Source organism: Tetrao urogallus, assembly GCF_951394365.1.
Source record: "Tetrao urogallus genome assembly, chromosome: Z".
In the NCBI taxonomy this organism is placed as follows: domain Eukaryota; kingdom Metazoa; phylum Chordata; class Aves; order Galliformes; family Phasianidae; genus Tetrao; species Tetrao urogallus.
In genome coordinates this window covers 58,281,551-58,308,390 of record NC_136816.1, presented here as the reverse complement: position 1 = coordinate 58,308,390, position 26,840 = coordinate 58,281,551, and the positions used below count along the sequence as shown (strand labels likewise).

Here is a 26,840-nt window from a genome sequence, read left to right as displayed (position 1 = left end):
CGGCCCTGGCAGCTGCTGCGCATGCGCCGACTGACGATTCGCGCTCCCATTGGCTGGCGGTCGAAGCACGGCCGGGGCACGCGGTGGCGGCTATATAAGGCGTCTCGGGAGACAGCGCCATGTTATTTGGTGCGGAGAGTGAAAGCCGCGGGATCGGGTAGGGGTGTGCGCCGCGCCTCAGAGCACCGGAACCGCAGCGGAGCTGGGTGTGGGGCAAGGGCAGTGCGTGCCGGGGAGGGGTGCGTCGCGTGTCCGCATCGCGAGAGCCGTCGGGATAGTGGCGTCTTGGTGAGGGGTGCTGCTAACCTGCTCCTGGTCCTGCAGGTGAGCTGCTGGCGTTCGCTATGGAAGAGGACTGGGATACGGAGCTTCTGGAGCAGGAGGCGGCGGCGGCTCCCCAGCGGCGTTCTGAGGAGCAGGCGTGGATGGTGAGTCGTGTCCAGGGCGGGGCGGCAGGGAGCGGGGCGCTTGGCTGGCCTAGTCTAGGGAAGAGGAGGCCGAGGGGCCACCTCTGTGCTCCCTGGAGCTCCCCGAGTGCTGCGGTGTGCGGAGAAGGAGGTGCCGGGCTGTGCAGTGAGAGCCGAGGGCGCGGAGCTGACCGCGGAGGGCTGTGCCTGAGGTGTCAGAGCCTGGCGTGGGCTGCACGGAGAGATGACGGTCTTGAGTCTAAATGACTCATATGCACTCTTGCTGTTTTATTACATGGCAGCTAAATGCTTTGGTGTGAAGTAAAGGGTGAGATAGAGGAGTGTAATGAAAGACAGCTAAATAATATTTTACTATTTGTGGGATGAATGAATATCAGAAGAAACTGCTGTAAATTTCAGGAGCACCTGTTAGGAAAGTTTGATAGTTGGCATTGGTCTTACAGGTGTTACAAATGAGCCTTGAGGAATGGAGGGGTAAGGAGAGACGAATGGGTTATCCAAATGGGTGCCAAGCTAAAAGTACAGTTGCCTAAAAGAGGAGTAGTAGCATGTAGTATCAGAATGATGATTTTGTTGGTTTGAGGTTAGTTTCCTGTAATGGTTGGTAGCCATAACAGGAAAAGTATTTCAATTGCAGTAAAATAAAGAAAGCATGATCTGGAAGTAAAAATGTTGGTAACTTTTTGATGTTCCCCTATCACTTGGTGCTTTGGCTTAGTAATACATCTCTAACCTGTATTAAGCAGGAGAAATTTAAACCCGGGCTTTGCTGGAAATAAAACTTCATAGTGGTACAATGTGAAAATTAGGTGCTATTCTGAACTGTTTTGGATAGGGTATCTGAATCTTTGAATAAATTCAGAGACTGACATCTTTAAAATACTTAAGGATAATCTGTAAGCATGCTGTGGAAGAAGAACAGCAATGCAGTTGTGGAGCTGATGGAAATAGACTTATTCATTGTACTCATAGCCTGAAACCTTTCTAAGCCTAAATTGGAGAAAAAAATACTGTAGAAGATTGCACTATTGCTTTGGGCAACAAATGTTTTTAATGAGCTTTAAATGTTTGTTAGCAAAGTGAGGTTGATGCCTCCACAAGTCTGACAGGAGGCAAGATAATCTTGTCTTCATAGTGTTTGTATATAACTTTCGGTGACATTTGTGTATGAACATTATGCACTTCAGTGTATTGAAGTTTAAGAAACTTTGAACAGAACTATTTGAAAGACTGTGCGCATGGGTACAGAAGGCACTTTATTTCAAATGGGAGACTTAGCAACTAAATGCACCTTCAGTTCACATATACTTTGCTTGGCATGAAGGTAACATTGTGATGTCCCTTTTTTTCCCTGCAGGCTAACTCTGGCAGACCAAACAGCCCATCCCTCCGCTTCTCCAGCAGACCAAGCAGCCCCTTGTCTGGCTTCCCAGGCAGACCAAACAGTCCCTTCTTTGGCTTTAGTCAGAATAAAGGCTCACTCGGTATGCAAAAACTATTTAAGATTTTACTGATATTTGGGGAAGCTGATGACTTGAGAAGTTTAGAAGATGTAACATGGTACTATTCTTGTTCTTTAATGTTTTCATGTGCCCCCATGCAATAAGCGGCAACAAATTGTACAAATAACATAAGGAGTAAGTTTGACTTATATTCCTCACTCCTTTGTTTGTTGGTGTTGAATGCATTGTATAATTTGAAGTGAATGGATGATAGTGGGGTAATCATTTCCACAACTACTTGTGATAAGTAGAGTTGAAAATGAATAAATACTACGTGCAGTGTTGAGCAGACCTAAACTTCCTGACAGTTTTAATGAAAATAAAAAAGTCGCAGGATGCTGTTGAAACATTAAAAAACAAAACAAACAAACAAAAAGTAAAAAAAAAAAATTAAGACCTTGCGTTGATGTAATTTTCATTTTGTAAGTTTCCATAAAGTACTCTTAGTTTCATGAAGATTATGCCTTTTTAAACTTGAACAGGTGTTTTAGTTATAATAGGCCATGCTGATGTTGCTAGAAGCAGTTTGTCCAGCACTTGGAGTGATGGTACAATAGCCAGATCAGGAAACAGGTTTTGCTTAAAACTGACAGAAGGTGGAATAGGGCAGACGCTGGTTTTTATTCTTAGGAATGATCTTTGCTGCAACTGCATGTGAATATTTTAACTTAAGTGAAATTGTCTGAAATAAAAATAAATAGTTCATGTTTAGTTCAAACATCTGTGGAAGAGCAACCTAAACTATTTTAACATGTCATGTTTAGCACAGATTAGATTCATTTTTTAATGAGCAGTTAGAACAAGGCAGTATGTTCATTGTTGATGTGTCATTCTCCTACCTCTCAGTGTGCAGGTAAAAAGGAGATATTTTCTTTTTACCTAATTACTTATTTACAAGATGTTGGAAAACTAGGATGGGCAAGACCCGGAAGTCAGTTCTGTTACTTGAACTGTTAGAAGTTGAGAATTCAGAGAACAGGTATTGATGGTTTTTTTTGAACTCCCCTGAAAGGGCTGGATAAACCTTTATCTCTTTTGAAAACTTTTAACTTACAGTTAACATATTGTACTTCAGCTGATGTTTAAAAAAAGTGTGCAGACTTGCAGAGGGTACACTCTGTCCCTTGATCCAAGACTTCATTGAAGATGGTAAACTCTTGGCTCCATTAACAGACTCTGGGGTATTCTATGGTTGATCTCCGGCTGGAGTTTATGCTATTGATTGCAATCTTTGGGGCCCAGAAGTTCTCCTTACTTTCCAGTTGTGTATGGTGAATTTCATTGGTTTGTGTGTGAGAATGCTATGGGAGACATTATCAAAAGCTTTGTTTATTTATCTTCCAGGTGCTAATGAAGGACCTAGCAGGAATCTGCATATGCAGCGTGACATTGGAGGTTATTCTGGGAGCAGAGGTAGGTTTGTGCAGTTAAAATTTGTAGTTTTGGGGGTTATTAAGCCTTGCTTTTGGATAAAACATTAGGACTGGCAGCCTTATTACTGGTACCTTAATAGATACTGAGATATGTGTGTTGATAGCAAAACTGTTGCTGAAGTGATGCTGTTCTGTTTTGGAAGGCAGCTGTATGTGCCCCTAGTGTTGCTGTTTAAGGGCACCCTGTTGCATCATGTAGTAGTTTCTTACTGTTCCAAATTCAGCAGTTTATTTGCCAGTATAGTGTGCTGACCTTGTTCATGCTGTCAGCTGAGTTTTAATGTGCTTTATTATATATGGATTTAGCTGAATACTGGAATAAATTTTGTTTCTTATTTCCTCCATTCATGTGCTACTGTAGGTGTTAAACAATGAAATTGATTGCTGTGGCTTACCTTAATTTCACAGACTGTGAATTAAAGGTGACTGTGCACCAGTCACCTAAGCATCCTCTAGCCGCTTCTCAACTTGATCCAGCTTTGAAATGCAGTTTTTTTGCTGTGGGTTTTCTTTCCCCTCTTGGGAGCCCAGACTACATACAGTCAACTGATATCACTCCAGATTCTCAAGATCCTTGAGAAAAAAATGAGAGAGATCTCAATGTCGAGATCGAGATTGCATTATCCAGCCCTCTGAATACTCTGGGATGAAACCCATTGGGCCCAATAAACTTATCTGAATCCAGGTGGAGTAGCAAATCCTGTACAAGTTTGGGTTTGGCGAAGTAGTTGGCTGAGGACCATGACCTCCAGCTTGGGGCATCTGGGGTCCCTGAGTTTGTAATCAGTGTTGAAGACAGTGGCAAAGAAGGCACTAAACGTCTCTTGCTTTGTCTGTCGTCTTGTTGCGAGATGACCATTCTCGTCAAGAAGAAACCAATGTTCTCTGTGGTTCTCCTTTTGTTGTCAGTGTATTTTAAAAAAACCCTTTTTTCTTGTTTACCACAGTATTGACCAGCTTTGACTTTTAAAAGCTTTGGCTGTACAAATTTTTTCCCTGCAAATGTGAATGTCATCCCTGGAGTCATCACATGTGGCTTGACCTTGCTTCCAGCAGCTGTGTGGTTTCTTTTTCTACCTCAGCTTTAGAAGAAGATTCCTGTTGATAAGCTGACCTTCTGCCCCACCTACTTGATTTCTGCATTGTGGATTTCCCTGGTTCCTGTGCACTCAGGAGGTGATACCTAGAGTAGGCAGTGCTGACACACTAGTGCCTTCAAAAGGCATTTCCTAGGGGACATTAATAACTAGTTCCCTCCTTATATTCAGGGTTGAGGTTTTGGTGGCCATTTTCCTGCTATCACAAAAGATTTTTATTTGAATACTTCCTGGTCACTATGGCCAAGATGACTACCATTTGTCACTTCACCTATGAGGCTTTCTCTGTTCATGAGGAACAGATCTAGGAAGACACCTTTCTTTGTTGTTCTTTTCCTTTCTTTTCCCATAGTACCTGTGCCTGTATCAGCAAGTTTTCATTAGGGTGTTTTAGGAATCTCCTGCATCTGTTTACATCACCTGTGTGATGTTTACAGTTTAAGTTTGTCAATTAAGTGCTTCGTAAAGACAAAGGCACTTGAGCTCGAAGTCTCTCTGTGTTCCTTAAAGAGTAGTAAATTAGTGCCATCGTCCTGGCCTTGTGGTCTATGGTAGACTCCCCCAGTGACATCTCCTTTGTTTTCATGTCCCTTAATCCTTACCTAGAGGCTGTCAACCAAGTTGTTGACAAGTGTCAGCTCCATACAGTCCAGCCTCTGCACAACAAAGTGCCACTGTTCTGCTCTGCCCAACTCTTCTGAAAAGTCTGTTACCATCCATCACACTACACGGGGCTGGTTTCACATACAGCAGTGATGATATAGCTCTGGACTGAGGCAAGCCTTCTTGCTGCTCTTGCTTATTTCTCATGGTGTGTGCATTGGTTTAGAAGTGTTTCAGATGTGCTTCATGCCCAGCACTTCATAAAGCAAACTGAAGGATCTCAGTAGCACACAGCCACTCTGATTGCAGCATGCCATTCAGTGGTTTATCACCAGCAGTGTAGGTGCACTTTAGCTGGGCCATTGGTCTCACCCTCAACTGTCCCAGGCTTATCTCTAGTGAGCCCGGTTTTATTTTCTTCCCCCCTTAATATTTAGTTTGAAGCCCCCTTAACAAGCCCTGCCAACTCCTGGGCTAGAATCCTTTCCCCCTTTGAGACAGGTGAACCCTGTCTTTAGTCAGCAGGCCTGACGCTGTATAAACCACTCCATAACTGGGGGGAAAAAAAAAATCCTTCGATGGCATGAGCCTCTTAGCCATATGTTGATCATGTTGGTTTTCCTATTCTTCTCAGTATTCTTCCCTGCTACTAAAGGAGTTGAGGAAAACACCACCTGAGTTCTACTCCTTCAGCTAACTACCCTAAGGTCCCTTTTGACAGCCCTTGGGCTTCTCCCATCGATTTTGTTGCTGCCAACCTGAGCTACTAGAAGCAGGTAATAACCAGAAGGCTATGCAAGTCCAGGGTGCTTCCTAGCAATGTCCCTGACCAGGGCATCAGGGAGGCAGCAGAGGCAGAAGGGCTTTGGGCTGGCCATTCAACAGCCTTCCTTTGCCTATGAGATTATTGAGAATGTGCATCTAGGTTCTTTATTGACATGCAAAATGAGGAAAAAGGTAAACAGACACAAGTTAGAATAAAAGATTGTCAGACTTTTTGTAATTTCTGTGAGGGCATTCCAGTATTGGAAGAGGTTTTTAGAGAGGTTTTTCTGTCTCCATTCTGAGAGGTTTTTAAGATCTGCCTGAACAAAGTTCTGAGCACCATGGTGAAAATTGGATGTTGATTCTGTCTAAGTGGGAGACTAGATCAAAGATCTGAGGTCCTATTCATCCTGAATGATTCTGTAATTTTAACGTGGAGTTCACTTAACAAAACAGAACAGCCAACTACCCTAAGGTCAAAAATGATTTTGATTGTTGTTTTATTTTCCTATCTGTAGATTCTGTTCTACGTCAGAACAGAGAAGATCAACCAGTGACTGGATTTGGTAGAGGGAGGAGTTCTGGAGGTAGAGGTAACTTCCTGGAGTGTTTTGTTCTTTATTTGATAATTGTTTTCCTTATTTCTACACTCAGTTTTGTTGTATCAGATCCATGAAGAGTGTTTATGACTTGAGGGCTAATACTAACACTTGTGAAAATAACTCTAAACCTGTATTTGAGGTCTGTAATACTTAAGAATGTTTATACTTAGCCTATCCCCTTTAAAATGTAATTTTTGTTTTGCCTTTGGAATCAAACGATGGGCCACTTATGAGTCAATGTTCACCAGGCATTGGTGAAGGAGCTACAGACATTGTAGGAGAACTTGGTCTCGTAGCAGAATGTGATCAGCTCAACACCACAGAATTTCCCTCACTCTCCCATCTCCAGTGGGATGGAGAAGAGAATTGGAGGAAAAAAAAGTAGAATTCATAGGTTGAGATAAAAACTGATTACTAAGACACAGGACAAAGAGAGAAATAATAGTAAGGATAGTAATACATAAATATTTGTAGAAAAGAGATGCACAGTGTGATTGGTCACCATCTGCTGACTAATGCCCAGCCAATCCCAGAGCAGTAGCTGCTCCCCTGGCCAGCTCTTCTCAGTTTTGTTTGTTTTTCACATGATGTCATATAATATGTAATATCCCTTTGGCCAATTGAAGTTAGCTGTTCATGTTCCAACTATCCCAGTTCCTTGTTCTTGAGTCCTCTGGTTGGCGAGACAACAGGACAAGCTGAAAAGCTGAAATATCCTTGTCTCTATGCAGCACTGCTCAGCAATAACTGAAACATCAATCAGTGTTACCAGAGTATTTTTCCTCCCAAAGACATAGTGTCATACCAGACACTACGAAGAAAATAAACTGTCTCTACTGAAACCAGCATAATGATCTTAGTCACTGCAAAATGGCAGAACAAATGTTCAGTTGTAAAGATTAACAGGTAAATAGTAATAAATGTGTAATACATTAAAATGGTATGATAGAAACTTCTGAAAGTTTCTCACTTTTGTTCTGGCTTACACTAATAGAAGCGGGCTTTACGTGACACAGTCTAGTTCAACTTCTATGAACTGTAAAGTGTTTTTTTCCTACTGGCTTTCTAAAAGCCAGAAATACATTGTGTTCACACAGTAAATGTGAGGCTTATTGGTAATGTGGGTTAATGTGAGCATGAAGGAATGTGAGGAAATAGAATACTAATGTGAGGCAGCAGGTAGAAACTGCAGTGCTATCTCACTATGGCTCTGCTCGTGAAAATGGAGTAGGCCAGTTTTCCTGTGGATTAAACAAAAGAATGAAGACTTAATCTTAGATTTCATTCTGGTAAGATTCAATACAAGAGGGCAGTAGACTTTCTTTGTGTTTTTTAGGGGAAAAAATATATCGTTTTTCATGTTTGGGCAAATCAATAGCTTTGTTATTTTCAATAAAAAACACAAGTAAAGCAAGGACTTCACAGGATAATCAAATAAAGGTCACTTGATGTGTAGGTCAAAATTGGACAAACTAAAGTGTTGTGTGTCATGATGCAGATTTTCAAGAGAGGAACTCCACAGATGATCCTGGTATGCAAGAACAAGGTTTTAGAGGCGTTCCTGGCATCTTTGGGCAAAGCAAGTGTAAGTTTTATATTGATTGGTTTGTGTGGGTCTGTACCTTAGGTCATTCTTTTTGATTTGACTGCTCTTTGAGAGCTAAAGGTATAAAGTTATGAAATAGCTTTATTTTTTCAGATGTGTTGGGGTACCTTCTTTGCAAGTTTGTATCACTGGAAATAATACAGAATAGGTAAAAATTATGAAGAATCTCTTAGGGGTATTGCATCGTGGATTTTGTCATAATAGTATCAGGGATTTATCCTCACAGGGGGAAGCAGAGGTGCGGGTGCTGACCAGTGAAAGCAGCAGGGCCCAATGGAACGGTATGGAGCTGTGATGGGATGGTCAGGTTGGGTGTTAGGAAAAGGCTCTGTGTCAGAGGTTGGGTACTGAGGCACTGGAGCAGGCTCCCCAGGGCAGTGGTCGTGGCACAAAACTGCTGGAGTTCAAGGAGCATTTGACAATCAAATCAAAGGATTGGAATTTTGGGTAATCCTGTGTGGAGGCAGGGGATTTGATCCTTGTGGGTCCCTTCCAGCTCTGTTCCTTCTGTGGTTCTATAATGCTAGCATTGGGCATAATGCTTTATAAAAATAATTTTAGGTGTCTACCTTGTTATGCTTTGTATTTCTTACAGGTTTTAACAATGAGGTAAGAAACAGTCCTTTGCGTGGCAGCCCTTTTGCCCCAGGAGTAAGAGGAGCAGTTGGAGGTTCTGCAGGTGAGATGTTATTATAGCATGATTTGTGTCTTAGATTTTCTCGTTTCTGATGTGTAGCAAAGCAGTACTGTCAGAGCTTTGGTAAATGATGTTAGTTTAGTTTTTCCCCCGCTGGAAATTAAAGACCTATTGCAACAGTTAGATGGCTTGTTTTCATGCTGTTGAGAATCTGAATTTTACTCAACTAATCTAGCACTGATGTAGGAATTATTAGTACTTTTATGATGAATCACAAAGTTAGGTTGTGTGATTCTTAGTAGCACGTGATCAGCACTTAATTGTTAGTCAATTTAAAATAGTGGTTCAGCAGTTTACTACAGTCAAATTCAGCAACTTAGTTGAAGTTTCAAGAGTGGCAAGGTTCACATGAGATTTACAGTAGGGTGGTGGAGGGGGAGATTTCTAAACTTAGTGATGTACTTGAGGGTTTTCTTTGTGCCCCAGCAGGTTATTCACCCTTCCTTTTTGTTGACTCTCAGCAGATGGCTCGGGCATGTCCCAAAGAGAGGTTTTCTTTGCTACTCAAAATCTTTCCCATCCATGCTACGCTATGTTCATTTCCTACATAATGAAATGTCTTCATTGTCCTTACCGTTTTTCTCAGGTTCATTCTGTCTTTTTCTAGAGTGACTGTAGATAATGACCTTCCAGACTGTGTGTTTAAAAAAAAAAAAAAGTTTAGGTTCTTCCCCTTCAGCATTAGAATATCTATCCCCCCCAACCCCTCTTCCCCATCAATACTCTGGTTCACAAATATTTGTCAGGAAATATTTTCTAAGACAAACCCTTGTCTTAAAAGGGTCACATATGGGCTAAATATATTCTCTAACGTCTGAGATGTGTTTATCCCTCAAATACATTCTACATCCAATTTGAAAATCCATGTACAGTATATAAAATATTAAGAAGGGCATATAAATGTAGCAAAAATAGGAATGAAGCAGCTGTCTTTTCTATCATATGTTAACAAAATATCTGCAAGCACATATCTCTGTGTGTGTGGGGAGGCGAGGGCTGAGTGTCAATAGATCACAGTGAAACAGCTGCTTTGCTGTGTACAGAATGCTAACTCAGAATCAAGTCTTCTAAAATGATTTAGTACAAGTTCCTCGGAATATGTGGCATGCAGCATTCTGAGTATTCTTAATTACATATTTTCCTGCAGTTTCCATTAGGTAGACATACCATTTTCAAACAGATTACCTGCAGCTCTTTGTAGGGAAGCAATCCCTTTTGGGCTTGCTTCTTGTAAATTAAAAAATCTTGCAGCTTACACAGATTGTCCCTGAGTGTTTAATCAACTTGCTTAGCCGGTTGAACTAAGGATAGAAGTCCATTTTTCCATTCATAATATCACCCTTCAGTTTCTTAAAATGCAGCTAAGCTGCACAATAAGTAGTCATGCTGCTGTTTCTTCCCTGGCTTTTTGGGGGGGAAGTTTATTTAGTTATAGTGTTACTAGTACAATTTTACAATCTTTAGGAGATTAAACCATAGAAGTTTAGCATGTACAGTGTAAGTGTGTGTGAGAAACATAAATTATTGTTTTCCAAATCCTCTGTAACTTCAGAAATTCTACCACCTGCTGCAGCAGAAGTTGGGTATTCTGGTATGTTAGTAAGTTCTGAGTTAAAAGAACATAAGAGCTGTGCAGAAGTCAGCAGGTGTGCCCAACTGTTGAGCTACGTGTGGCCCAGCTGGGTTCACACTGCAACCTGTGCCCCCTGCCGCTACCTCACATTTTATGGTTTGTTGATAGATGAAAATAATGATACTACAAATATGGGTTGACTTGTAATTTCCTTAGAGAAATTAATAATGAATATAATATTACTGAAGAAATGGCTTCTTCGGTGTCACTGAAAAATACAACTAGATCTCTTTGAGTTTTTTTATTGCTTCATACAATACATTAAAGCGATTTTATTTAACTTTTGCCAGGGAATCACTACTGATGATGCCCTGGTGATGGTTGGCTAAAAAATAAAAATAGGAATTTATAAAGTAATAGAACATGACACAGTTTCTACTGGTAATACATGCATGATGAAATATTACTGCATCAGACATTAGGAAAATCTATGTGCAAAAACTTTGGAAAAGGATAATGTTATGCAAATTGTCGTCAAAGCCATGAATTTTATAAAGTCTAAAGGAGTGAATAATTGCCAATTCCAAGAGTTCCTTGAAAGTATGGATGATGATTATGGGGTTGTCATTCACTTTTTTGAAGAAAGGTGATTAAGTTGGGGGAAAATGCTAAAAAAGACTTTACAGAGTGAAATCAAGTCATCTATGGAATTGAAAGGAAAATTTGTCCCAGGATGTGAAGATTAAAAATGACTAGCAAATAAATTTAGCATTTTTTTGTGGATTTGACTGCTCATTTAAGTGAGTTAAGCATCCACCTTCAAGATGAAAATCATCTGTGGTGTGTTTCAGACAGTAACAGTGTTTGAAACGAAACTTTCAGTATGGCAAGCTCAAGTTGTGGCAAATAAGCATTTAGATACATTGGCTAAACGCAGTTCTGTCATCAGTGAAAAACATGCAGGTGTGCTTTCCATTTTGATAAAGAAATTCGAGGGTATGTTTCAAGATTACAAGAAAACCATTTTTTTGTATATTTAAACTTTCATAATTAAATTTTCAATGCTTCACTTAAACTCAATCTGCCAATCATACCAGAATGTGCTGCTCAGTTTTCAGAGTGTTTTTGGGTACTTTTTTCATTGAGGTCCTTATTCAGAAGTTTTCTTAGGAGTTCTTTCTTCTAAAACAAGCTAACTTTGGACTGCTTCATTTAGCAGAAGTTCACAAAGGTCGCAATGAAGAAATTGATTCTGGAAGAGGTAAGCAGCTTCATAAGTAACATGTCAATTTTAATTTGCTTTTGACTCAGCAATTTCTTAAGATTGCTGCAATTCAGTTCGTAAAACAGAAGGTAGTGATTTATGTAAATTTATAACTCTCTGAACTTTGTAATGTGAATTGTTAAGCATGTCCTGTTAACTCTGTTTAAAATGTGTTCATCTTTAGATTTCGGAGCAATATTGTCATTGTTCTCAGCTTAATAAACGTGATTAGGTTTGGAATGAACTGCTGTGGAATTCCTCTTTGGAATGATTTTCTCTTCTTTCTGCTGGTAATTGTTGTGTACCTGAGACACAGCCATTAGAAATAAATTGGCTAGCACATGTAAAGTGGTGATTACAGTTACAGAAAAATGCTAGGGAAGCAGTAGGTTATTCATTTAAGATGTCAGTTTTGTAGTGCTATGTACAGAAGACAGACTTGATGTGTTTTACTGAGTTAAGATTGGTAAATAGAATATCATTATTTCTGTGTGCAAGAAATCATGTTGAAATGTTTAATGGATAACAGCTTCCTAGCATGTACTGAATGTATCAGCCTATCAGGATGTTTGTTTATCTTGATTCTGTTTGCAGGAGAATTTGGCATTATTTGGCTTTTTTGTAGTTCTGAAATGCAAAAGGGTAAATAATGAATACCTTAATTTTGTGTGAATAATTTTGGTTTATAATTGTTCCTTATTTGAGGTTTGTGTGGAAAACACTTCTGTTGCAAACCTTTTAGTGAACATCAAATAATTCATTTTTACATCTGAGTTTATTAGCTTGAAAGGACCCCTACAGAATGCTGAAGTATAAATGAACTACCAGGGACAAATGAATTATATTTTTAATATTAATAATTTCATTGCTGGAAGGTAGAGACAATTTACAGTATTACAGATTTTTGTAGTAGTTGTGTAGGAACTAATATACTTTTTGTTAGTATCTGTTCAAAGTAAGATTCCTGAGCAAATGTGAGCATGCACTATAAAATGGCTTTACGAAAGTCTTATTTTATCTGCAAGCGAGTTTTAGGTCTTGCAGTATAAAGCTAAGTTTTAGTAGAATTCATTTATGAAGTATCTTTGTCTCCTGTAAGGTGAAGGAAAGTATTAATGACTTCAGTAGTGCAATACTTAGAACAGTCTTAATTTTCTTTACGCGCTTTATTCCTGTGTTCTTAAGGTCCAAAGGTGACCTACGTGCCCCCTCCGCCACCTGATGATGAGCAGTCCATCTTTGCATGTTACCAGTCAGGAATTAATTTTGACAAGTATGATGAATGCGCTGTTGAGATGTCAGGACTTGACCCTCCAACACCATTACTGGTCAGTGAACATTTTATTCTCAAGTGTTGAGTGTGATTGTGTGGTTTTTCTGTTTGTTTAAAAAGTAATATGCAATTTTGCTTCCACGTAACACAAGGTGGCTAGCTTTTCTAAAGAAAGGGAAAGGATCATCATCCTTCTAGGAGGAGGGACAAGGGCAGAGGGAGGGGAGGTAGGAGAAGAGAGTGGGGGAGAGGTGATGGGGGAAGTGAGAGTGTATTTGAGTGTATTTTCTCTGTACGGTGCTTTTTGCTCCTGGATACGGATGTTGCTCTAGCTCTCTAGTGGTTTTTAGTACAGATATTAAGAGTACATCAGAGTAAATCTACTACAGGAAACGAAGCAGAGGAGTTGTGGTCCAGCTTCATAGTGTACCACAGTGTACATTTCCTGCTTGAATCCAGATGTTGTATATAGCTTCTGTTTGGTTATCTCTGTGTTAGTAAGACCAATTGAAGTCCTTCACTGCTGTACAGACAACAATACTTGAAGACTGTACAGATACAGTAAGTATCTCATTTTTTAAACATGCGTGGTTGTGTACCGTACAGTACATTGTTTTATTTTCCTCTTGCAGGCTTTTGAAGAAGCTAACTTCTCTCAGACCTTAAGGAAGAATATATCTAAAACTGGATATTCAAAACTTACTCCAGTGCAGAAGTACAGCATTCCTGTTATACAGGCAGGGCGGGATTTAATGTCGTGTGCCCAGACGGGATCAGGAAAAACAGTAAGCGTTTTCTGTAGCATTCGTTCATACTGTGCATTCATGTCTTGGAAGTTTTAGGTGGATGCCTTGGACTTCAAAATAAGCATTTTTTTGTTAGTAAGTATTTTTTTTCTCATTTCAGTGTAAGACAAACTATTTGACAAGTGTATCATTAAGCATAGAAAAAATCAAGAGTCATTCTCAGTTTTAATTTATTTTTGAGTACTTCACTAAACTAATTACTAGACCAGTCATTGACAACATGCAAAAACTGAAGCAGATGTGTAGGCCATTGTGGAAACTGTTTATTAGGAAGATAGCAGTACGTTGAGAGGGACTTTTTTATTTTTTAAACTTATGCTGGATTTCTATAGTATGTTGTCCTTGTTTGCTGTCCTCAGTGTGACCAAATCTGATTTGCACCAGGCTTAGTTTTAACTGGTCCATTATAATGATAAAGAAACTAGAGTTAAGAAGCTGACAGTTGTCTCAACTTGTTTAACTGTTTAATGTATACAAATCTAACCACAGACAGCTCTGTATATTTGGCTATTAAACATAGTATTTTGAATTTTAGCGTTGTGTGGAATTCCAACTTTGATATATATGTTGTTAGTTACTGTTTCGAAAAATACGCCTTCTGTTTGTGGAAGGGAGAAGCTGAAATGTGCAAAAACCTTAAGTTACAAATACTCAATGCTTTTTTGAGAGGCTACAAAAGTTATATTTTGGGTGTAAATAGACTTATTTGGAAGCAAGAGTGCTGATGCAGATGACACAAACTGGTTTGCTGTTGTAGTAATCCAGAGACTGATAATATGTTATTAACTTACAGATCTGCTGATGATCATAGAAAGCTTCTAAGTATGTGTCTTAAGACAGTATTTGATCCTAGGGTGCTTAATTTGTACCCTGTGTCAGGATGATGTGCGGAACTCAGGAATAAGGTAGTGTGTGGTGGTGTTCCTGCAGTATTGGAATCCTAAGGATGAGAGAAATGTTTTCATGCTTTTTAAGCAGGGATGAAGTTTTGACCACCTGTGATGTGTTGAGCTCAAACCAGTGTTTTTCCTGAAGTGTACAGTATGCTGTATCATTCTATCTTTAAGATTGATACACAGCTTTAGCATGACCAATCAATGCTTTAAGTCTAAACAACATATCAATGCTTGTTTTAGGCAGCTTTTCTTCTACCAATTGTGGACCAGATGATGAAAGATGGCATAACTGCAAGTGTCTTCCAAAAGCAGCAAGAACCACAATGCATTATTGTTGCTCCAACTAGAGAACTCATAAATCAGATCTTCTTAGAAGCAAGGAAGTTTGTGTACGGGTAAGCTTCTGTACTTGCTTTTCACTTAGTCAGAAATAATTCTTTCTCCACAAACTTCCAAAATTTTCTGTGCCAATCAAATAACTGTGAATACTGGAGTTCAGGTAGGTAATGCTGGTTAGCAAGTTGATTACTATATTGGGTTTTATATGTTTAATGTATTTTATATTTGGATATATTTTTAACTATATCAGAAGGACACTGAGGTCCTGGAGCATGTCCAAAGAAAGCTCACCAGCAAAGCTGGTGAGGGTTCTGGAGTGTAAGTCTTAAGAGAAGTCATTGAGGGAATTGAGATTGAGTGTGGAGAAGGCTCAGGAGCTACCTTATTGCCCTCTACAACTACCTGAAAGGAGGGTGTGGTGAGGTGGAGCTTGGCCTCTGGTGGAGCTTTTCCAGGTGGCTAGCAATAGCAATAGATAGGTGAATAGCAATAGTATAAGAGGTAATGGCCTTAAATTAGTTTAGCTTAGTTTTATCTGATTGAAACTTGTTATTTATGAAGCTAAATTAATATCTTAAGGAATGAACAGTTAAAATTCAAATATGAAAATGCTTTCTGTATGCATGTAGAAGCTTTTAACAGAAGGCTGCGTAAGGTAGTTCTTGTTAATTTATGTGCTTTTTATACAGAGGATCTGATTTAGCTTCACTTGGTAGATGGAACCAAAAATCTCAGTTGGGAGAGTACTAAATTCATGTACTAACTCATGCCTGGTGGCCTTATATGGTGGAGTGATGGCATTGGTGGACAAGGGAAAGGCAACCAGTGTCACTTACCTGGACTTGAGCAAGACCACTACATCCTTATCTCCAAATTGGAGGGATGTGGATTTGATGAGTGGACCACTCAATGGGTAAGAAATTGGTTGGGAGGCTGCAGACAAAGGGTGGTCATCAATGGCTCCATGTCCAGGTGGGGGCTGGTAATGAGTGGCGTCCTCCAGGGGTCTGTCTTGGGACCGGTGCTCTTTAACATCTTCATCAGTGATGGAATCGAGTGCACCCTCAGCAAGTTCGTGATGACACCAAGCTGAGTGGTGTGGTTGACACAGTGGAAGGAAGGGATGCCATTCAGAGGGACCTCAACAGGCTTGAAAGGTGGGCCCAGGTGATCCTGATGAGGTTCAACACAGCAAAGTGCAGAGTTTTGCATTTGGGCCGGAGGAATCCCAGGCATCCATACAGACTGGAAGGAGCAGTACTTGAGAGCAGCCCTGTGGAGGAGGACCTGGGGGTCCTGATGGATGAAAACCTTCACATGAGCCAGCAGTTTGCTCTGCAGCTCAGAAAGCAAATGGTATCCTGGGCTCCATCAGAAGAGGGGTGGCCAGCAGGGATGGGGAGGTGATTGTCCCCCTCTATTCTGCTCTTGTGAGGCCCCATCTGGAGTACTGTGTCCAGGTCTGGAGCCACAAATACAAGAAAGACAGAGAGCTGTTGGAGAGGTTCCAGAGGGGAGCCATGATGATAATCAGGGAACTGGAGCACCTCCCCTACAAAAACATGCTGAGGGAGCTGGGCTTGTTCAGCCTAGAGAAAAGAAGGCTGCGGGGTGACCTCATTGCAGCGTTTCAGTTCCTAAAGGGAGCCTACAAATAGGAGGGGAATCAACTCTTTGAAAGTGTAGATAACAACAGGACAAGGGGAAATGGTTTTAAGTTGAGGAGGGAAGATTGAGGTTGGATGTCAGGGGGATGTTGGATGTACAGAGAGAATGGTGAGGTGCTGGAACAGGCTGCCCAGAGAGGTTGTGGATGCCCCATCCCTGGAGGTCAAGGGCAGGTTGGATAGGGCCCTGGGCAGCCTGGTCTAGTATTAAATGGGGAGGTTGGTGGCCCTGCATGTGGCATGAGGGTTGGAGATAGATGATCCTTGGGGGCCCTTCCAACTCTGGCCATTCTGTAAATTGTTTCAGTGTCAGAGCACATTTGCAGCTTAACGCTTGAGTGCTTAAAGCATTCTTTGCTTTTCAAAAATTTCCCCTTATAAGTGTGCTGCACTGTCCCTTTGGTGTGTGACGCTGTAGTACTGTATTTTCTGACTTCTCTTTTTTGCTGTTGAGCCTTCAATATAAAGGGATCTGTGTATAACACTTTCAGTTCTTACTGCTGTGTTGTACTTCAATTGAAGGGAGGGGGAAGAATGCATTTGAGATGATGTTCCTTCCTCTTCTATGCAGTGCACCCTCTAGTATGTAGTCTGAATGGGAGCCTTGAGCCTTACAGTGATGGAAATTTTGGCCTTGGATTCTGTTATTTGTTATATACACACTATTATATGATATAAAGGAATTAAAGCACTCAAATTGGTTTGTGATAAATTTGACAATTTAATATTTGCATATTATATACATATATTATTTGCATATATTATATACATATTTTCATGTAATGATACAGCTTACCTTATTAGATAATTAATCCATTTTTTTTCTATGCAACAGGACTTGTATAAGGCCTGTTGTGATCTATGGAGGCACACAAACAGGTCATTCAATACGTCAGATAATGCAAGGCTGTAATATATTATGTGCCACTCCTGGAAGGCTTCTAGACATTATTGAAAAAGGGAAGGTAAGCTTCTAAAACTTAGTCTGAGTTTCCTTAAGCTCTTTTAGCCTTATACATACTGGTGTTCATTATTCAGATTTATTAGAAGCAAAAATGGAGCCATGAAGACCAGTCAGTATGCTGCCTTTGAACTTGCCCTTGAAATGCACGTAAGCTTTTCTTGGAGTTACTAAATACCATGATGTTTTTGAAATTGTGGTGTGTCCAGTCTTTTCAGTCCTTATGGGTCACGCTGAGAATGCCATTTTTAGATCAAATTGGCTGTAATGTTATTGGCAATTTAATTTTACAGTTAAATAAATGGAAAGTTTTGTCTTAGTTTTCATAGAAATTCCCATAACACATTATCTCTTTATGTCCTATTCTCTTTGCTGCAATAGCTTTTATGTGTGGGACTGTGCTAACATTAATTCTTTGAAGTTTTCAATGCTAATTTTATTCAAAATATAATAAATTCCAGATATAATATTAAAGTTTTTATTTTTCTAAACATTATAAATTCAAATTGAAATTGCTGTGTATTGGAATGGTGTCTCAGCAACGTTGTGCTGGACAAATAAGTTTTGCAGAAATACTTTGTTGGTAATAAACTGAAGATTGGCTTTTTGGTAGTTGGGCTTCTAGTCACAGTCTTCATCAGCAGTACGTACTTACAATGTTATCCTTCACATGCTTTTCTGACAGGTACTTTTTAAAGACCAAGCAGTTTTTGAGATCATGTTAGGATTATATGAGAAAATCTTTCTAAAACTTGGACATGATTTCAAACTAGTTGTGCAGTTGTGCTGAATAACAGTTGACCTACAGTAGGCTCCATCTTTATTTGCATTGTGGAACTAAGTTGTGAAGCATTTTGATTTCAGCACGTGATTACAATTGGTGCAGATTAATGGTGTTAGAAAGGTGCAAGGTGCAAATAAGATATAATACCTGAGAAGAACCTGGGCTTTTATTTGTCAATTAACTTAAACTGCAAAGAAAATGGATTTTGACAAGTAAGTTTATATTGTCAGTGGAACAATGCAGTTTCTCTTTCATTGAAATATTTACAGATCAGTTTGGTGGAAGTGAAATATTTGGTACTAGATGAAGCAGATCGCATGCTTGATATGGGTTTTGGATTAGATATGAAGAAGCTGATTTCTTATCCAGACATGCCATCTAAAGACAGACGTCAAACCTTAATGTTTAGTGCCACTTTTCCTGAAGAAGTTCAAAGGTGAGCTAAACAATGATGGAAGTGTATCTGAAGGTACACCTGTATGAATCTAGAAATCTGAAGGGTTAAGGATACTCATTTTTTTGTTTAGTCTTACAAACTTGCTAGAATAGACTGAAAAGCTACACTGTTAATATTCCTTGCTAAACTTGCCTTTTTTTTTTTTCTCAGTAGCAAATCTACACATATACATGTAACTTAAGCAATTCGTCCTTCATCTGCATACTTTTCTCAGGAGATTCTTAGTGAGAATTCTTTAAAGTTTGAAAGCTCCACGTTTGCAGAAGTCTTCACAAGGCCCTTGGTTTTTTTTTTTTAGTCTTTTAAAGCAGTGATCTTGCTCTTTATCAAGCAGCACTGGTACTGTAGTCTTAGCACTTACTGTAGACGTAGACCTAGATCTACTTACTGTAGTCTTAGGTGTTGAGGCATAATTTAAACAGACAGCTTAACTATTTTTCACCACCAGCCTTGCTCTTATAGCATTCTTCTTCACGAGTATGAGTGCTGTTTTGGTTTCAGTAGTTCTGAAACTTCCACTAATGGGTTTCAGATGCATCTTACATCCCTGCCACTCAATACAGGTAATTTTATTTTCCAGCAAGAAACAAGTTCTAACAAATGGAAATGATGTTGCTGAACCTGGCAGTAACAGAACAAAGCATCCCGTTCCCTGTAGGCGGATGAATATTTTCCAGTATTTTCACTTTTAAAGAGACTGGCATCTAAACATCCTGTCTTAAATCAGAAGAGTATAAACTTCAGTTTGAACAGTTGACATAATTGTGGTGGATTTTGTTAGTGATACTGTTGTGACATTATGACTTAAAAAAAAAAACAACTAGTAAGCATATTACAGTTTGATAGCATAGGAACAGATCCGTTCGTTGGGGTGATACATTGTTACCTCAGTGGGTCAGATCCTGAGGACTTTGCTGAAAAGTCAGAACAAGGAAGGATATTTTTTGTAAGTGAGGAGAAAAGTATCTTTGGTAGTTGGGTGTTCTCAGTATGAGGGGGATGGACTGTCTTCTACCATGTGATCAGTTAATGCAGCTTTTGGTGAGATGGACTGCATTTTGTGAAGTAGGATTGAAGTCACTTCAAACAGTCTTACGTTGACTGGTGTAGCTTTGGTTCCTCAATCAAACCTCTTGTGGAGATGTTTATATTGAAAGAAAGTCCTGTAGTGAACTAATACTGGCCTTGTTTCTGCAGCTGTAAATCAAACATTCAGGTAATATTGTTGATCAGTGTGGTTCACGTTCCTTCTGTGTTTACTGTTCAGGCATGAATGATCTCACTTTCCATTATATACTGGAAAAAGACTTCCATTTAAGATCAGGAATATGTTCAAATTGGCTAAGGTTTTGGGGTTTAGAGAGAAACATAGATCTCTGGTTTTCTAGGTTGCCTTTCAGTTTTAGGGCTAATGTCCTTGCTACACATTTTCTATATGTATTGGAGAATTAGTTGAGAATACTGTAACTATCAGCATCACAAGGGAAATTGCCTTCAAAACATGTAAGACGTATACTGATTGCTTCCTCTTGATGGAAAAAGTTTACCTTGCTACTGTCAGTCTTACATGAATGTCCAAGTGCTATTAGAAGACTTGATGTGAATCCATGAATCACAGTTCGGAAGTGTGTCATAATGTTCTTAAAGCCTTTTGAAATTAAAATGCCTAGAAGTAATATTCTCATTTTAGAGAAGTAGAAAGCTTTTTTTTTTTTTTTTTGAGTTGATTTCTTTTTTCATATTCTGGAGTCAGAAAAGCTAATGATGTCAGAAAAGCTTGTTCTGTGTCAAAAAACCACTTCTAATAGCATAGAACGTGGTGCTTTCTTTGGCTTTGTTCGTTTCAGGCTCTCCTGCACTTCTCTCCAGGCTTAGTTTAAACATACTGTTTTGTTCTTGAGCTTGGTGGTCAAAGCTGTGACCTTTGATCTTACCTCTGTTATGTAGAAGAGTTGAGAGTCATGGTTTTTCTAGCTGATGTGAGAAGTTTTGCTCAGCGACTTTTGGGTTTATATCCTCCATTAAAGTGGAAGATGTCTTCTTTCCCTTCCAGGTTTTTATTTAATGGACATTTTTCAGAGACCTTAAACTTAGCATTTCCTTGCAATTTAGAACTGCTTCTCTGAGAATTCAATTACCTTTCAGATCATAAGATGAAACAGATGTTAGTAGATGAACAGATGTTAATGTAGAGGTGTAGTCACCTCTATATTTGCTATGAGAAACTGTAAGTGGTTTAAATGCGGTATAAAATTAGGTGCGAGATTCAAGTCCTTAAGTCAGGCCTTCAACATCTTTAAAGCTTGACATTTTTTCTAAAGTTGAATTGAGGCTGCTAGTTTCAGTAAAATGTTAACTTGTTTGTGATATGAATTTGTGTGTACATTGCTTACACTGGATATGAAGCGTGCTTATAGACAGGTTAACACAACTTAGTAAAAATTCTCAACTATTATGGGGTGTTTGTTGGCATTACTGATTTTGCCAAATTTGATCTCTCAGGTAAAGATCTGAGACCAGAACAGAAATGCAATGGGATAAGCTATGTTTTTAAGCTTTTTGTTGTTGTTGTTGTTGAACAGTCAAAAGAGAATTGTGTTTCTTTGATGACTAACTTTGAGTTCTGGGTTGTGTGGGATTCTCCCTTGTTCCTTTCAGATGGTGATGAAATAGTGCCCCAGAAATGGTTCTGTGAGCATATGTCAGGAACATATTTCAGGCATTTATGTAGAACAGTTTGAGTTGACTGAGAAATGCAGTATTTGTATTTTGAAAAGTTGTGGGCCTTGTGATCATTTTTTGTACAACTATTCAGGAACAAATACAATGTTCTCAGCCTTTTTTTGAAAGAAAAAGCATGCGTAGCATTGCATTCTCTGCCAGCTAGGAAATTATATATGTAACTGTTGCGATGGGTACTTGATCTTAAAGCAAAAATAAGCCGTATTAATAGTGTTTGTTTCTCTTCAAGGCTGGCTGGTGAATTTTTGAAAACTGACTATATATTTCTTGTTATTGGAAATACCTGTGGAGCCTGCAGTGATGTTCAGCAAAGTATTCTTCAGGTTCCCCGGTTATCCAAGAGGGATAAACTGATAGAAATTCTACAGAGCACAGGTAACTTTTCTTATAACTGTCTTCCAGGAGAGAGAGAATCGCTTACTTTTAAACTTATGCTCTTGCTGTTGATCAAACCATGACTGCATTCTGTTGCAAGACTGATTGAAGCTTGAAGCATTTCCCAGGGAGTCGTAGGTTTTAGAGAAGTTTGTGTTATGGGTACTTGTCAAAGTCTCACCTTTGAGTAATGGCAATTAAACTTCCTAGATGGTTAGTTTCTTTGCATAGACAGTTACTAACTGCTTTAGCACTTGATGATATTCACCAGAGGGTTGGCTTGTTAAATGTAAGCAAGCCTTTGGGCCTGTATTTTTTTTTTTTTTTCAGAGGCTAGAATTTTTCTGATTATGCTCTGTTTCATATCTTCTAATGCTCAGAACTATAAATGAATTTGATGTGTATACCTTGCTTTTCAGAACTCAGAATGGTGTCCCATGCCTAACTATATGCTCCAGGAGGAGGCAACACACTGGGACTTAACACAGAGCAAAATTCATCTTTCATCCCTTTTAATGAGGAGAAAAATACAATGTGTGACTATTGACCTGGGTTTCTGTGTTGATTTAGAAATTGAATTTGTTCAGAACAGGCAAAAGGAGTTGGAATCATGCCATAAAGACTTAATTTGAAACCAGTTCTTGGATTAGATGTTCTTAAGTGCAGCTGTAAATAGTGGATTTGCATCAGATTTCAAACTCCAGTAGATCTGTATCCTTTTTAACTTAGGTGGTGAACGAACCATGGTGTTTGTGGACACAAAGAAAAAAGCAGATTACCTTGCAGCCTTTCTTTGTCAAGAGAATTTACCGTCCACCAGCATTCATGGGTGAGTATTAAGTGAAAATTATTGAAGCAGCTCTATCCTGTTGAAAATGTAGCATTTCTGATGTGAGTTGTATCACTTCGTTTGTGTATAGATCTTCATGATTGAGACATTTCAGATACTCTGTAAGAATGGAGAGTCTTACATGTGCTGCTAAACAAGGAAATTCGGTAGAAGCAGCTGTTGTAACACAAATAACATAGATATAAACAAAAGAATAGATATAAACATAGATATAAACAAAAGAAAGACATGAGATTGTGTTTATGAATTGAAGTGGGAGTTGTGGATCTTCCTGTCTGTATTATCGATTCCCCAAAGCAGTAAGTCAAGTTATTTATATAGAGTTTTCTGATGCTGTTTTTTCTGCCTCTTTGATGTGATCATGGACTTCCTAAACTGTACTTTTATAGAGATTGGTGTAAAAAGATTTTTCTCTTGCAGTCTGATCGTTAGTGTTGTGTATCCTTTTGTTCTTTCTTCCCTGAACTTACTTCCTTTGCCTTAGCACCCTTCCTTCCCTGTTTACCTTTCTATGCTTAGCCTTGAGATTATTTCACCTTGAAGCAGACCATAGATACACTTGTTGAAGTAGTCCTAATACGTACTATTTTCTGAAAAAATGCAATTCCTCTGGAGTTTCAAGTTAAAATAGATAAGTCTTATTGCTAATACATTACAAATTCAGAAAACCTAAATGGGGAGTGTGAGGGTGATTTTTTTTTTTTTTTTTTTTTTTAAGAACTGCTTCTGTCTGTGAGCCTCTTAACTTGCATCTTATTACTGCAAATTTCAGAGCTTTTCTAATTGTTTTCTTGACAGAGATAGGGAGCAGAGAGAGAGAGAGATAGCTCTTCACGATTTCCGTTCTGGAAAATGTCAAATTCTTGTGGCAACTTCGGTTGCAGCGAGAGGCCTGGACATTGAAAATGTTCAACATGTTATTAATTTTGATCTCCCCAACACCATTGAAGATTATGTACATCGAATTGGACGAACTGGTCGTTGTGGAAATACTGGCAAAGCTGTTTCATTCTTTGATGATCAGTCAGATGGCCATCTTGTACAATCTCTACTTAAAGTGCTTTCAGAGGTAAGTTTCAAATCTTAGTGCTGAACATTTCTTTTTCTAAGGATCTAACATTAGTGTACTAAGCAGGAATTATAACTTTATTGTGGTTATCTAACTCTTAATATGAATTGGCAAAAGAGTCAAAGTTTACAAATTCCCTTTTCTAATTATGTAGGCTCATCAGGAAGTTCCAGTTTGGTTGGAGGAAATGGCTGTTCGAGGAACAAGTGTTGTCACATCACTTGGTGCCCATAGGGTAAGTCTGGAAGTCTTTGCTACTGGAATTCTGTGTCATTATAAAAGTGTGGTCAGCAGCATATATCCAAAGTACATATTGCTGAAACTTCTGGACCTGAGTCCCTTATCTTAGCTGTGCATCTTAATAATTCTTAATGTTTCTGAAACTCAATTTGGATAACTTGTCTTAAGTTTGACTGTTTGCACTGTAGCCTTGCTAGATGCATTAGTCTTTATCTGCAGTATCAAAAATGACTCTGAAAGAATAGGCACAAAGGCTATAGTTCCAAAAAATTCTCTACCACTTATGTGTTTCACTAAATAGCTGATTTGGCTGACAACTTAGGATAATCGCAGCTACATAAATGTCCTAATCTGATTCATGTCAAAATTTGTTATAGTGTTTGTGGTGAGGAATCTTCTGGTTTCTTAACATTGCTGTTACCAGATATGAAAATATAACCTGAGTAAATGAGACAGTCTAAGTAGCATAGCTGTCAAATCTGCTGTTCTGTACATGCTTGAATTTTTTTTAAAAATTGGTGTTTGATAATTCTTGCTAGTTCAATTACTTACTACTTTAATTTTGGCATTAACAAAATCTGTTCCTTGATCTGTTGTTTTCATGAGAAATTTTATTACATCTCAGTTGCATTCCAATTGTTGATACACTGTTAGAGACATCATGAGAAATAATTACTCATTCTGTGTTCATATGGTGTCTGAAGTTGGAGTTCAAGTTGAGATATTCCTTTCATGTTTCATATTTTTGCCTTCTGTAACTGTGACAGTGTGTTCCTTTGGGTGTATCCATATGCCTGTTTAATTCCTTAATCAGATCTGAATTTTTTTTTCCCTCTGGGTCTTCTTTGGGACACTGAAACATCTTACTTCTTTCTCATGCTTGAAGCCTCAGTGTATATTTATATACACTGTATATTTATATTTATATATGTATATTTTGTGTAATATGCAAAATAACATATTTACATAATATGTATATATATACATAATAACGTAATAGCAAAATAACAATATTAATATGTAATATGTATATGTAATTGCATTCAAGCACACTTAATTTGTTTAGATTGCTTCCATAGACAAAACTCATCAGTTTTTCTAGTTGGCTTCTGAATACACATCAACCTTTGTGGATTGTCCCAGTACTTCATGAAACTTCTAATTTCTAGTTCTGAATCAGTCTTTCATGTCCCTTGCAATATCTGAATTACAAAATCTGAAATTTTTATTCCCCCCACTCATGAATAGTGAAGTTTCAGAGGGAAGATGTTCGCTGTTTGTTATGGTTTGAGGATGCTGCCCTATTAATCATATGTATGCAGTTCATGAACTCTGGAGTTGGAGATCTTCAAATTCTAATGCCTGCTTTATGAGCCCTCCTGAAAACAGTGATTCCAAGAAACAGCACATTCCTATCAGCATTTTTTTCTTTGAAATACACTAGTAATCCTAGTTTTTTTTCCATTGCTTTACTAGTCATGACAAAGACCGATATCTGTTATTTTGTTACGGTGCTGATATAACTGTGTCATTTGGAGAAGGCTTTAGTAGGAACTCAGGCATTGTTAAGGACATGCTGATGTTCTTTATCCTGGGGAATAAGGAGAACATCTTCATTTGTATTCACTTTCTCTTTGAAATGGAATGCGTGAAAAGGTCATTTGATAACAAAGTGATTATTTGGAACTGCAGTCTGGAGGTTTTTATCTGGCAGTTTTTGAACAGTCTCGTAGCTGACTAGGCTTTTCCAACGGAAGAGGACTTTATTGGGAAGAGAGTGCAGACAGTCATCCTTAAGAAAGAGGACATTATATGAACCAGTTTGTGTTGGGTAGGGGAAAAGCTGAGATTTGAATTTTGGGAAAGATTGCTCGCATACCTGATAAAAACTGAGGTTGATGAAAGCATGTTATTTTAGACTGGAGTCTGAAAAGCAGTTATGGAAAGCTCCTTCCTTGTTTTAAAAATTAGTGTTCAGATAGTATTGAGGGTTATGAATGCCAGTTGTTTTTTAGCAGCTTTTATTGTTAAAAGCTTGATACTGTTAATGATTCTAAACTAGTACCCATTTTCTTTCCTAGAACACTGCAGGCAGCAGCAGAATGAACCCAGGAGAAATGAGGATGTCATATTCTCAAAGAACATTTAAGTCATGGGAGTAATGCAGATTTAGTAGTAAACTCTGTTGTATTCTGTTTTGGTTTAAGTTAACTGTTGCAGTTAATGTTTACTTACTGTTAAGCTTTATGAAATGCTTTGTGTTTACAAGCTACCTTGTATCTCATGATGAAGCTTTCAACAATGAAAAAGGAACCTATTGTTGATTCTCACTCAATTTAGGAAGGCAAAAGCCTTTTTCAGGAAAAAAAGAAGCCTGATACTAAGTGTTAAATGTTTCAGTCAGTAGGTGTTTGCTGACGCTCGTATGTTGCTATAAATAATGTGTTGCTATAAATGAGTTGTCATCCCTGTTTTGCTTGCAAGTGGAAAATAGCGTGTCACTGGAACTTAATACTTTGTTATTAAAATTCATTTAAATTGCAACTTGGAAGCAGTGTATGTATTTAATGTCCTGGACAGTGGACTCCTTTTCTTGACAATTCTCCTTGAGGATTTGTGTATCCATTACAACTTTCAGTCTAGAAATTTGGGCTTTGTTGATTTGCTAGCAGCAGGAAATACATGGGTAGTAGTTTCTGGAAGAAGATGTACACTTGCAGTCTTCCATGTCTATGAAAAGCAACCAAAGTAACGGCAGTCATGAGTCATATGTATCTTAGGTAAGCCTTCGGAGGAGACCGACTTAGCCTT

General features: G+C 38.7%; 1 protein-coding gene across 1 annotated transcript; it reads left to right on the top strand.

The window, feature by feature from the left end:
* Positions 1–344: 344 nt before the first annotated feature.
* Positions 345–26,191, top strand: DDX4 (DEAD-box helicase 4; the record flags this gene model as incomplete). The annotated part of the gene is made up of 17 exons (XM_079548497.1): positions 345–428; positions 1,786–1,912; positions 3,275–3,343; positions 6,347–6,421; positions 7,929–8,015; positions 8,632–8,715; positions 11,526–11,567; positions 12,756–12,898; positions 13,476–13,628; positions 14,786–14,940; positions 17,387–17,516; positions 18,566–18,732; positions 21,725–21,870; positions 22,600–22,699; positions 23,519–23,789; positions 23,944–24,024; positions 26,111–26,191. 17 exons carry the CDS (start codon positions 345–347, stop codon positions 26,189–26,191), a joined length of 1,995 nt encoding a protein of 664 aa, XP_079404623.1.
* Positions 26,192–26,840: the final 649 nt, after the last annotated feature.